Source organism: Nipponia nippon, unplaced genomic scaffold, assembly GCF_047370975.1.
Source record: "Nipponia nippon isolate SJK-2023a ecotype South Korea unplaced genomic scaffold, ASM4737097v1 scaffold_7, whole genome shotgun sequence".
Lineage (NCBI taxonomy): Eukaryota > Metazoa > Chordata > Aves > Pelecaniformes > Threskiornithidae > Nipponia > Nipponia nippon.
Window position 1 is genome coordinate 4,398,076 of NW_028262391.1, and position 12,700 is coordinate 4,410,775.

General features: G+C 47.8%; 1 protein-coding gene across 5 annotated transcripts in view; it reads left to right on the forward strand.

Annotated features, from left to right (window-relative positions):
* TNIK (TRAF2 and NCK interacting kinase) overlaps positions 1 to 12,700 on the forward strand; it is a 164,991-nt gene that overhangs the window by 82,147 nt on the left and 70,144 nt on the right. For all 5 annotated transcript variants that reach the window (XM_087738403.1, XM_087738406.1, XM_087738407.1 and 2 more), the window contains exons 3-4: positions 5,249 to 5,305; positions 10,160 to 10,285. In XM_087738403.1, the coding sequence (XP_087594529.1) occupies positions 5,249 to 5,305; positions 10,160 to 10,285 (183 nt within the window). The remainder of the gene's footprint in view (positions 1 to 5,248; positions 5,306 to 10,159; positions 10,286 to 12,700) is intronic.

Sequence of the window (12,700 nt, forward strand, 5' to 3'; positions counted from 1 at the left end):
AGAGGCAGGAGTTGGCCAGTAGAAAGGGCAGTTGTTGGGTTGCTGGCATCAGCTTGGTATTTTAACTGCAACAAAAATGTCATGGAAGAAAATTAGCTGGGAGGCTTCTGTCCTGCCAAAGTGGTAATATTTGGACTTTTATGAGACTTTTTGTTATTTGTCTGAGTTTACTGAGATTTCTGTACGAAATGGAGTGTTCCTCAGGTTATACTTTCTCAGCGGTGAGGGATGGCATTGTGGTCTGGTCCCAGCAAAGCTGACCGTGTTGAAATTTCTGCAGTGCCTTGCAAGAGCACCTTAATCCCACTTATTTAAAATTTACATGTTGCATGACTAAGGGCATTGCAAAATGGCTGGTTCCCAAGTGGTTTACTTTAAAGTATCAGACCTGCAACAGGGTTACTCCGTGAAATGCCTGCTATGGGGATTATGTATACCTGGGGGGTTGGAGGCTGGGTGCCCGGGTTGGGAGGTTTAAGAGATGATGCTCTGCCCGGCTGAAGGAAATGGGAGCTCTGCCTTTCTCAAAAGAATGACAATTCTGGTTGTGTCCCACTGGTTGCTGCAGGTGGTGGGTCATGTATTTTGTTGCACAAACAGGAGTAGACAGCAGAAGTTAAGTAAATGCAGTGGAATACATTTCTGAGTACAGAAATTGCAGTTTTTGCTTAAAGGTGAAATCCATGCTTGTGCAAGCAAAATTTTAAAAAGCAACAATCAATCATTGTCCTGTCCTTAAAATGTGGACTTAAATTTGGGGCCAGAATATGCAGGTTTTGTGTACAAGGGCTGATATTGAGGCCAGGGTTTATTTGTTTAGTAAATACAATGCCTGAATGCATCAACTGAGGTTTAAAGGCGTTTGCCAACGTTCCCATCGTGTGCTGGTCCATCATGCTTTACGGAGTGTGAGGACTACAACCTTTGAAGAAAAACTTGTGGTGCCTGCTTCGTTCGCAGAAATTAGCGTGAATACTTGACGCAATCAAGTTAGTGAAAGTTGATACAACAGTTTGAGAGTAATTAGGAGCATGAATTTATGCTCAGATGGATGTTTGTTTAAAAACTGTGGCAGCTTTGAAGTTCACGCTTGAATAATCTTGAGGCTGAAATGTGGGTTTATACCCAAGTGAACCTTGACAGTAAATCTGGAGAGGGGAAAAACGCTTTAGTAGCTCTGATTTCTTCCTATTTGTTTTACGCTGTCGCGGCCATCATGGCGTCCGTAACGGTGCCGAATTTATGAAGATGAAAGCAGATCTTGCAGTTGAGCCAGGACGTCATGCAGCCAGATGCAAAATCTGCTTTGGGGAGAGGATCAGGGAGGTGTTGGAGGATATTTGTGTATTTGAGACCTCCGAGAGCTGTACCCCAGGTGATGCTGGCGGTGGTCCTTCAAACCTTGTGGTGGTTACTGGAACAGCCAATGTGGGGTGGTGAAAGTGCCTCCTGGAAAGATCTTCTCCTTCCTCTCCTTGAACTTCTGGGGTGTTCAATCGCCGCCCTGTGTGAGTGGGGAGGAAGAGGAGGGTAAACCCATACTTATACCCAAAGCAAAGGCGATGGCATGCAGGAGCTTGAGCCCCAGGGCAGGATGGGGCTGGCAGTACCACGTTTCGGATGCTGGGATGTCGTGGCAGCTTGGGCTTTGGGAGGATGCCGGTCCTCTTGCATCTCTCACTCTTATGCACCAGCAGCTGCAAGCAGCTCACCCACCACCAACAAGCGGAAAAATCCTGAACAATGCCAGGAGACAAAGAAGGCGAGAAGACAAAATGTTACAGATCGCTAAAGAGCAGATCAGCTCCTTTTCCGCAGGCAGACAGACGACCGAGGGCTGTTGGCATAGATTATTAAGCAGGCAGGAGGCGAGGAGGGCGCGGGGGTCAAGGGGGGCTGCAATGATTGCTGCTCCCCTCCGGCTTCCTTCGCTCCTGTCGCCAAAAATGTCGGTGGCAGTGTGGTCTGAAGGCTCAGAAGTGACTGTCTTACCTGGAAGGGTCTCATCCTCCTGAACGCTTTGCCTCCAGGCATCTGCACCCTCTCCAGTATCCCCAGGGTGCGCTCCCAAGTACGGGGGCACCAAAAAGGAGGAATTTTGAAAAAGCAGAGAATTTCTCTTGAAATTCTGAGTAGGCACCTGCAATTTTACCTGGTTCGACCCACATTTTTGCTGTTGGGGAAACAGAGGCAACCCCAGGAGCAGGAGTTGGGCTCGGTCATTGTGTGGTTTTGTAGTTGAGGCCCCTGCTCTGGCAAGGGTTTAAAGGAAAAAACCAGCAAGTTTTGATGGGTGGAGGACATGCGGGAGTTAAAAGCATATTGCAACAGGGGCTTTCTGGTGCTTTTCTTGGTCTTGCTGCCCCAATCCCCATTTGTAGCTTCTTAACAGCATTGCAGGGTTCACACTGGAGAATTTAGCGCTTGCCAGTCATTAGTTAACAATTTCAGCTTGCCTTGGCTTTGGCAGAAACGGCTCTGCTGCCTGGTCCAGCCCAGTTCCTTTGGAAAGGCTGCAGGGACACAGGCACTCCCGGTCCAGCTTCCAGCCTTTGGGCACGGGCACTGAATTCTGCATGGCCAACGCGCAGGCGGTGGTTAGTGGCTAATGCCATCGAAAGGGCTTGTTGCTGCTGTGACATCTTTTAATGTGGACAGGTCGGATGCTAATTTTATTCCTGTATTGCATCTATCACTTTCAGTCCTCAGTGTCTTTCTCCAGCCTCTCTGTACCTGTATTGCAAAACCAAGGATGCCTGCAGTAGGGTGAAAATCAACCGGTTTTCTAAACTGTGTTTGATGGTTTCACTGCAAGTATCAATGCTGAGCCCTAGGTATGTTGAATTAAAAGGGACAGTTAACCGGTGAGGAAATGCCTGGTTTCCCTGGATGGAGCTGGAAATCTGCCGGGATGAAGCTCAACAATCCATCGCTGCAAACAAACTATACGAAAAGCAAATCTTTGCTCTGAAGTTCCAAGGCTAAATGCTTATTGGTTCTACTTTGCCTGATTTTTGCATGACTAAGTGTTCCTCGTGGCTTATGTTAACATACATTTCAAAGCGGTTTATTTTGTTTTGGTAAATGTTCACACAATATTAAGGTCTTACCTTCATCCGTAAATACTTGGGAGGGGTACGGGGCGGTGGCAGATCCCTGGGAGCAGGACGGTGTGGGCGCGCAGGGCTCCTTTTCCCCTTGGCCGGTATTGGAGGTGGGCAGCAGCGCTCCACCGCAGCAAGGCTGGGGCGTTTCCTTAAAATACAAAATGAGGTGGTGATATGTCAGATGAAGGTGGGTATAACTAGCAAATACATGGCTTGAAATTCCCCAACTTTCTTCCCCATCTCCCTCCTCCGCTTCATGGAAGATGCAGTGTGCCATGGTTGTGTCCAAGCGTATCCCTTGCTGGTGGTTTGTTGGCTTTAATTAAAGAGTCGGTAAACGTGGGGGCTTCCTGGCCAAGCAAACAAGGATGAATTTAGGAAGGGGAGGATTTGTTTTTGCACATCACGCTGTCTAAATAGATGGTGTCTAGCAATGCACCCCTCCTTCCCGACGGCCACATCCAGGGGATGCTTCAGCCGCAGCCTGGTGCTGCTGGTCTGTGTTTTATTCTATTATTTTTTATGTTGCACAATTTTAAATAAAGCTTTTTTTTCCTGTTGTTGGAACATGCAATTGCTCAGGACATATAAATTGTGTTAATAAATGAGCGAGGAGCCCTGGTGGGTGAATTGGCTTCCTGGTGAAGTCATAAATTTGGAGAGGATGATGCCACCTTGCTCCACAGCCGGCGCGTGGGTTTGCTTCCCAACGCCGTGCCTGGAAACCTGAGGGGCTGGGGAAAAGTCCCCGTGCCTGGTAATTTGGGGTTCCTGCTGGAGGTGAGATGGTGTGAAAAACCCATCTCCAGCCTGCAGGAGCACTGGGAAACCTGGGCACAAACGCCAGCTCATCAGCAAGCACACTGGTGGGGGGGCCGGAGGAGCCTGCAATTTAGGGAAGGCTCATATTTTTCCCTGTTTCTGCCCTGCTGCGGCTTGTCCCCTCTCAGCCTCTGCTCCTCCTTGTGCCCTTGGTGTGTTAATTACCAATGCTGCAGGGCAGGTGCTGCCGTTCCCTGTGTGTCCTCCACACCGTATCTCTGTGATGGGGCCTTGGGCTGCTCCTGTAGTAAGCCGTGACTGGGAAAACAGGGATGCTTCCCCTTGCCTCCCGGCTCTCCTGCCGGGATCGGCATCAGCCGCTTTTCCTGGAGAAGAAGCATCTTTTCTGCTGACTCTGCCTGGTTTGTAAGCAGAGCATGTGCCCTCAAGTGGAGGGGGGAAATGATTTGGTATGAGCAATTTTGATACCATGTTGGGTGATCTGTTTCATGGGAGAGGAGGAGAGGCTGGGAATTGGCTTGCTTGATAGCAGTTGTGTTGGTTTTAAGACCCTATCAACAGTTTGGGCTCTTTTATACTTTTCCCTATTGTCTCCAGGCATTTTTCCATTAGGATTAACGTAGTCAAGCGCTATGCGACAAGCAGTTTATTGCAGTGATTTGCTAATTTTTCAGTTGCTGCAAAGCGAGGAGGCTGTCTGTGTCAAGGGGCTTGTTTCTGCACTGGCTCTCGAGCATCTCCTCTAGATGCACGCTCCCTGCTTGTGCCAGCGCTGAAGATGGGTTCGCTTCCACAGCCAAGAAGCAAATCTGCTTTTAAAAACCTGTCTAGCCTGCTAAGCAAGGCTTTTGCAAAATAAATAAATTAGCGGACAGAGGGTATAACGGTGCCCTGCAGGCTAGGAGTCCCTGGGGTGTCCCCAGGTCTGTGAGAGCTGGGGCTCGGACACAAGGGGACCGAAGTCAGTGCCGTGTGGGTACCGCAGCCAGCACATGGCCATCATCACAGCTCCAGCAGACCGCTTCCAGCCGAGTCATGCTCTGTGCTCAGGAGAGGCCCTGAGCTGGTTTGTTTTTTTTTTTTTTTTTTTGCATGGCTGAGCATTAAAGGATATTTCCAGCACTTGTTTGCCAGGAAAATACAGCATCGAAGGCCTTTTACTAATTAATTGTAATGGCAGGAGGAAGGGGGGAGGGAATTGCTTTCCCGTCGTGGCTGCTGTGAAGATGCTCTTGAAAAAGCAAAAAAAAATGTGCAGATGCTGCCAGGACGAGGAGATTGTTGAAGAATATTGTTCACTGGAAGGAAAACATTGCCACCGAGCAAAACCGAACAAACTTCTCCCTTTTCTTTTGCAGGGTCGTCATGTTAAGACAGGCCAGCTTGCTGCTATTAAGGTTATGGACGTCACCGGGGTAATGTATCCTCCTCCTCCTGCATCCTTAAGTTACAGATAAGAGGGGAAAGGGGACGGGGTGTGATAGCATGTGGGGGCTGGTGGAAGGCTTGTATTCCTGGGAAGCAAATCCCCTTTGCCTTAATGTGAAATGTGCCATTAAGAGGTTTTGGGTTTAATAAACGTGTGAGAGAAAAATAAATCTGGAAGAGTTTTAGAGATTAAGTAATTTTACGCTGAAACAAAGCAGCATCCAGTTCCAGCAGCGGATCTTTTGAATGTGTTAATAAATTCTGAAGAAAATTGGAGCAACAGAATCATGTATTCATAACACATTTCATTTTTTCCAAATCCGTGTTTTTCACTGAAAAAGCTTTTGTTCACCAAAACTATGTGCAGGTATTGTTATGAATAACTCTACTAGGCAAGTTAAATTACTCCTGTACATCCTGTTGATACAGAGGAAAAAATGTACCACCCTGGTCTCAGAAATGTGACTCTTTGGAAACTGATATCATACTAAGAAAACCAAGAATTTACAACTTATTAAATGAATAACAGGATATAGGGAAAAAGTGGTTTCACCATTTCGTAATGGCCACAGAAGAAAAAATGAGTGGAATTGCTATGATCCCTAAAACCTAAAACCCTAACAAACAGATGTGTTTAGGAGGGTCACCTGAAAATGCTTTTTCTTGAATAAATTTTTCTGAAGTGCAGTATGATACCTCCCGAAGTTCCTGCTTACATAAACAACACCAGGTTTGGGAGCAAGAATGTGTTTTATTGTGGTTTTTGTTTTGGTGTTGTGTTTTTTTTTCCCCGGAATAACGTATTTCAAAATTTAGGACTTGGTCCCAATGTACCCACCTTATTTTTGAATTAATGTTTTTAATTAGCTTTCAGGAGTTCAGCACGTACAGAATTGACTCGCTGTGAAAGCAGTCGGCTGGCCTCAGGAGTATGTTTTGAAATACCTTAGATGTTGTGGTGTGGTATTAGTATCTACAGGACCTTCATCCAGGTTCTTTTTTGTGCTAACAGGTGAAACGATGCATGGAAATTAGCCAGTAAATGTGAATGAGGTTTGTTTTCCTTTACTTGCAATATCTACAAGTGCCATTTATCTAGTTCTCGTAGGAAGCAGGCTGTAAGGGAATAGGTAGACCCACCAAAGACAACCCCATGGCATAAATGGCAGTGAGATTCCCATGGGATGAAGTCTGAGGTCACAAGAAATTTAAGCTGAGAAATTAGACTATTTGAGGCCAAACAGGGGCTTAAATTTGAGTCCACAATTAGTTCAGTGGTTTTAAAATACCATCACTTCCAAGCAAAGATGTTGGAGAAAAGTAGCCCAGATATGATCCTGCCCAATAATATTTTCCTGCCCAACTAGTATTTTCAGCCACGTCTTTAAGTAGGTGTTCCTGATCTATGCCTTTACCTTCTGAAGCAGGGTCTCAGGTAGGGTCTCTGAACGTCCAAGGTAGTAAATCAGGTATTTGGCATGGGACGTGTTATTTCAATATTTAAATATTTTCCCCTTAAGCTGCTTTTAGCCATATTAAAACACATCGGCTATTTTTCTTTTAATATATAACGTGCAAATTTTTGAAGTCAGTCCTCTAAATAAAACCCCAACCGAACTTCTGCTCTCTGCTCCTTCTCCCTACCCCACTGAATACCCTGTGTGCCGGCTTCTCAGCCTCGGGTGACCCCAATACTGCATGAGTGGAGAAGTAGCTACCTAGCAGGCGGTAGCAGGATCAGCGGAGGTGCAGAGGTGAGACCCCCATGGCCTCTGAAGGGATGCCACCGGCCCTTAGCCACCGACAGAAGGCTGCTCGGGGAGCAGGACCAGGCTTGGGCAGGACGGGCGATGACCACAGTAGAGACAGAGCAAATGTGTGACGTGGTAGGGGACTGACTGTGCTTCATAGCTGTTGATGCTGAAGTTGGATCTAGAGCCATGTCCTCCAGCCACTGCAGGAATGGTCCCGGGAATCACTTCTGGAATCATTTCTAAAGCTGGTCCCTGAATTGTGCCTACAGCCACATTTGGCACCTGGTCCAGGCTCAGCGCAAAGGCTGCCGGTGAAAACCGAAACTTATCCACTCCAATCCTTCACCACCTTCTGACACGCACTGATTTCACTGATGCCGCTGCTTCATTTTATCCAGTTCTTCCATCCCACCCTTTTTTCCAGCATGTCTCTGATGACAAGGTGTCTCAGAAGCCTACAGAGAACAGAACTAGTATGGTCATCCCAACCATAGGTGTCATGGAGGAAGCTTTTAGAGTGTAAAGCCCCCATGTGCTAAGTGAGCTCCCAGCCAGCGTCTCATCCCAACCACGTGCCTTGCACTAAACCCCAGAGGCTCCTGACGACGATGCTTTGTTTAACTCGTCTATGCTCTCGCTAATTATCTGTTAGGGAAGATGGCAGCATAGAGGCCCTCAAATTACAGCACTTCATCAGTTTGGGCAGCCACTCTCTCTGAATTAAGAATTTGGATTAATTTTCCAGGGGCTGGTCCTGCTGCATGCCCTGCTTCCAGCAATGGATGTAATAGAATTGATTGATGGAGGCAAAGCGTGGCAGCAAAACCTGGTCTGTGGGTTTTGTCAGTTTTGGGGTTGGAGTAGTTACAGCAGCTCCCTATGATAATTCATTTTTCTTCCCTCTTGCTGGGTTTCGTGGTGTGATTGCTGGCGATAGTCCTGCTTGGAGCAGGGGCCTGGGCTGGAGACCCCTGAGCCTGGCCATGCAGACGTGTCCTCAGGTGCCACCCATAGTTCTGATGTTTTGCGTTTTTTTTCCCCCCGTTTTGAATACTTCAACCTAAAGAGGGTCTCGAGATAAAACCTTAGACCAAGTGTCCTGTGGCTTATCTCCGTATTTCCAAGAGAGCCAGGTGTGATGTGGGGGATGACTGAAGAGCTGGCTAGAGGTAGTGAGGGAGCTGGTGGGGTTTTGCACTGGCCGCTCCTCCTTGCTCCCAGCACCGCTGAGCATCCAGCTGCTTTTTTTGTTGCAAAAGGCTTCAATAAAAAAAAAAAAAAATTCTGGGGCCTGATAAACTAAGCGTTATATTCCCTGGTTTCCTGGGCAAATGAAAACAAGCGAAGTTGTGTTGACTGCTTGAAGAAAAGAGGTGATAAAGGTCTTCGAGAATAGTCCCCTGCTTTTCCTTGTAACATTTGGGCCCGTTCCTCATCCTCTTTGGTGCTTATGCTCTCCGTGTTCTTACCAAAGATAAAATTGGAGGTTGTTTATACAAGCTTCACCTAGCTGCTTCTTTTATTTGTTCCTCCTGTCCTCATCTTCACTGTTCTTCCCTGAAGACTGTAGTCATTAAATCACTTTCCGTGGTAGTTTGGGAAGAAAGCCGTGTTTCTGTCTGTGCTGCGTGACACCTGGTCAGGGAGCATCGCTCTTCAAGATGAGCTGCTCCTGCAGCTTTGCTGTTTGCCAAGATGTCTTGTGTTTTGCTGGTTTGTAAAACTGAAGTCAGGATGAAGCAGGTGAGGGACACAAGGGTGATAAAGAAGAATAAAGAAGTAACAGCCCTTCTGGTCCTTTTATAATAAAGCTTATCTACATCAAGGCACTAACTGCCGTTCAACAGCCCGTGGAATTACAGTGGGCTGCAATTCGGTCAGCTTAAAATAAAACCAGGGCATGTTTGATGGTTGTGAAAGCAAAGAGGTAGGACATCAGAACAGGTATCAGTGCAGTTCCCCTGCCTCGGCTGCTTCAGCTATTGCAGCTTTGCAGACAGGACAGAGAGGGGCCGTGACAGCCCACGGGAATGGTGCTTGTCACCGGGACCGAGTTAGTCTGGCAGAGAGTTTGTGCACAGGCAGCGTCTGCCTGCTCCCTGCGTGGTGCCGCTGCACCGCCAGTAACACCCGGTGTCCCCAGATGTCCGGCGGTGCTTCCAGGGTGGGCCGGAGCGGTGTGTCGGCCGGCTAGGGTGCACAGTGCAGGAGCACTTCTGCCATGCAGCGGTTTCTAGAAAACCATCCTCCTGGGCCTTCGATGGGTCTAGGAGCGTGTCCTGATGCATTACTGGGGTAACGCAAGTGTTGTTACGCTTCAGAGCAACGTGGTACTGATGTAAATTATGATATGAATTATTAAAGGAATTAGATTAAAAAGATGGAGGAATGTCTAAACCACTGGAAGCATGTAATTTGGCTGTGACGCTAAAGTTTGGCACTGGTGGCCCTCTGGATGTAGAGCGTGTCTCCGCGGGAAGACTCGGTTCCTGGCCAGACCTTGCCTTGCTCCCACCCTGCAGATCGGTGCCCTTGGCCAGCCCCGTTTACGCCTGCGGCGTGTGCAGGTATTCGGCTCCTCGGGAGGTTCCCGGCGTCCCCGCTCCCCCTCATGCCGCGGGGTTTGAAGCAGCGCGCAGGGTTGGTGGGTCATTAACCCACGCGAGAGGGCTGCTGCCTGCCCTTAAACTCTGCCAGCACCTTCAGGATCCCGTTCTGGAGGAGGCACCGTGATCATTTCTGATTTCTGCACCCCCTGAAGATCTGTCCAGTTCAGGGTTCAGAAATGTGATAGGCAATGTGGCAAAGCATGTGTTTTCTCCAATTCCACTCATGCTTTTTAGTTTAACTTGTTAGTTGGGTTTTAGTTTAACCCATTAGTCTCCAGTCCAGGCTGCAGGCTCCCAGGGCTCCGGTATCAGTTCCATGCTGCAAAAAGTGTCTGTAGAAAACGGTGCAAGGAAACGTAGGCGAGGTGGTCAGAAATGGGGTGCGTGGAAGCTCACCCATGTACAAAGAGCAATGGGAGCCTGTGAAGTGCAGTCTCTTAGTGTCTCTGCATTTGTTTTTGTTTTCGCCTCATCCCAGGATGAAGAGGAAGAGATCAAACAAGAAATTAACATGCTGAAGAAGTATTCCCACCACCGAAATATCGCTACGTATTATGGTGCTTTTATTAAAAAGAACCCACCAGGAATGGATGATCAGCTCTGGGTAAGTTACTTTCTTTTTTTTAAACTAACTGGGGTTTGACACAAATGATTTACTCCGTGTTGTCCTCTTACCACCACCTATATTGCACAAAACGCCTTATTTTGCATCTGTCTTTTTCGAAGTCATGGCTTTGAAAAGGCTCTTTCTGCGCTGCAAAATGCTTCTCCATTTTGCTATAAAATCTTTGCAGACTGATGATAAAACCATTTTTATTCTGAATTGTCACTAACAACATCTTTGTTACAATATTCAATTGAAAATTATTCTGTCCTATGAAAATAAATGCATCAAAAACACCAGTTGGAGGGAGCCAGGAGCGTTGCCGGGAAGATGGAGGCTGGGAGGGGGATGCTGGGCACGCGTGATTCCTGCCAGCTCTCGGCGCCGCTTCTCGTGCTTCATGTTTCCCAGAGCCAGTGCAGGCGAATAAAGCGGGGGGACGGTGAAGGGCAGGCAGGAAGGTCTGTGGCTGTTCAGCCATTTCGGTGAAGATCGCCTCGTCTTGCTGAAGGGCTGCAAGCTGCTTTGCCTCTCCATAAATCCTTGCCTGCCTCCTCCTGCTGCTTCCCTTGTCAGTGCCTTCTCAGTTATTAATTCGGCATTTCCAGACCACGGAGGATAGAATTTAAATCCACCGTCTATCTCCGGAGACAGCCGGAGCGTCGGAGCCCACCTCCTCGCTGGCAGCTGATGCTCGCAGGGGCCGGGCAGGGCAGCAGGCACCACGGGTCGGGGCCCTGGGCGCTGCTGTTAAAGGGGATGAAAAATTAATTAAAGTTACTGTGCTATATTCTGAGCTCGACTGTGCTGATCTAAGTCTGTGGAGCAACAGCCTTCAGTGACACTGGGTGTCTGACCAGATGTTTGAGACCCCTCTTTCATTAGGGCAGCGTTGAAGAGAAGCCTACGTTTGAGTTATCTTAAATATAATGACCTGGATGTTGTCCTGTGATCTAAATAACATTTATTTCCTCACAATCTTGTACATCCAGTCGGTTCTGGTTATCCATGGGTGGTTTCTAAAGTTTTTCTGTGCCTGAACAAGATCGCTAGAGCCTAATTTTTCAGGGGTAACAAATATCTGTGGTTCAGCTGGGAGGCCGTGGAGATGCTGAAGAGCAGCAGAACATCCTTTCCTTTACTTTCTGGATAATCTAGGCTTTATTTTAGCAGAAGGCTCAGTGGCTTCAGCTGTTTGCCCCTGTGTCCACATGTCAGAGCATCGGGGGGTTGTGGGAACCGGGGGGTTTCAGAGGACTTTCCTCCTGGGACAGAAATGGAGCTGGCAGGCTTCTGCGCTGCTTTGCTACCTGAGACTTTGTGGTACAGTGAATTATTGGGAAGACTTGGGGGCTTGGACTCCAAGGGCTTTTCTTACTTGGGTGTTGGGGTTATTGTTGGTGGGAACTCTCAAAAAACATGTTCTTTGCAGCTGGCCTGGGATTCAGTGAAGAGAAAGCTGTCAAGCTGAGAAATGCCTTTTCATCCCGTGAAATTCCATTTGGCTTTAGCTGGTTTATAATCTGTTAAAAAAAAAAAAAAAAAAGTAAAATAGGCATTTCCCCTTGTGCTGCTGGAGTGCCTGGTGGGGGGGAAAACCCATCAACTGTGTGCCGAAGCCCTCCCCAGCGCTGGGCTCTGCCCAGGGCCTTTACGCTGCTTGGGTCTGGAGTTAACACAGTCTGACCAGGGAAGAAAGTTTTTGTTTCTTTCCTCTAGGTCCAGTGCAGAGAGCTATTGGCATATAAGTGTTAATAAAATAATGGTTTTTTAAATGATTTGCCCAGCCAGAGCAGCCCAAACTTGCAAAAAGAAAAGCTCAGTAGAAAACTCCTTGGATTAAGAGAGGCTGTTTCATCAATCCCCATCATTATGAAGCAGCAGAGGATGCTGTACGTGCTCTGTCACCTTCAGATGGCCAAAGTCAGGAGGAGAACCTGGGCTTTCCCCCGGCGGGTCACCCAGCCGTGCAAGGGGAGGAGGTGTTCATCACCCAGCCGTGCTGCTTGTCCCTTGCCCCCTGGGAAAGGCAGGCTGGATAATCTGAATTCCCGTCCAGACCAGCTACCTCGCGTCTCAATTTTGGGGCCTTTCTTATGGGCTAGTGAAAAAAAAAAAAACCGTTGCCAAAGCCGCTTTCCTTGCACTGAAGAGTGCTGGGGTGTGAGGTTTTTTTAAGTCTATGCCTGGTGCTGGGGCTGGTGGAGGTATTCACAGGAAAGCTCTCCGGCCAGGGAGGAGAGGTGTGCTGGTGTTGCTGTGTTAAATAGCTGTTGTTTCAGGATCTGATTGAATTAGGGCTTGCGTGAACTCTATCAGTCTTGCCGTGCAGATAAAGGCTTGTTTATTTTTCATTGGCCCTTTATTGAAATAAAACGGTTTCTGATAATGCCCAAGTAATTCTTTTTATCGACA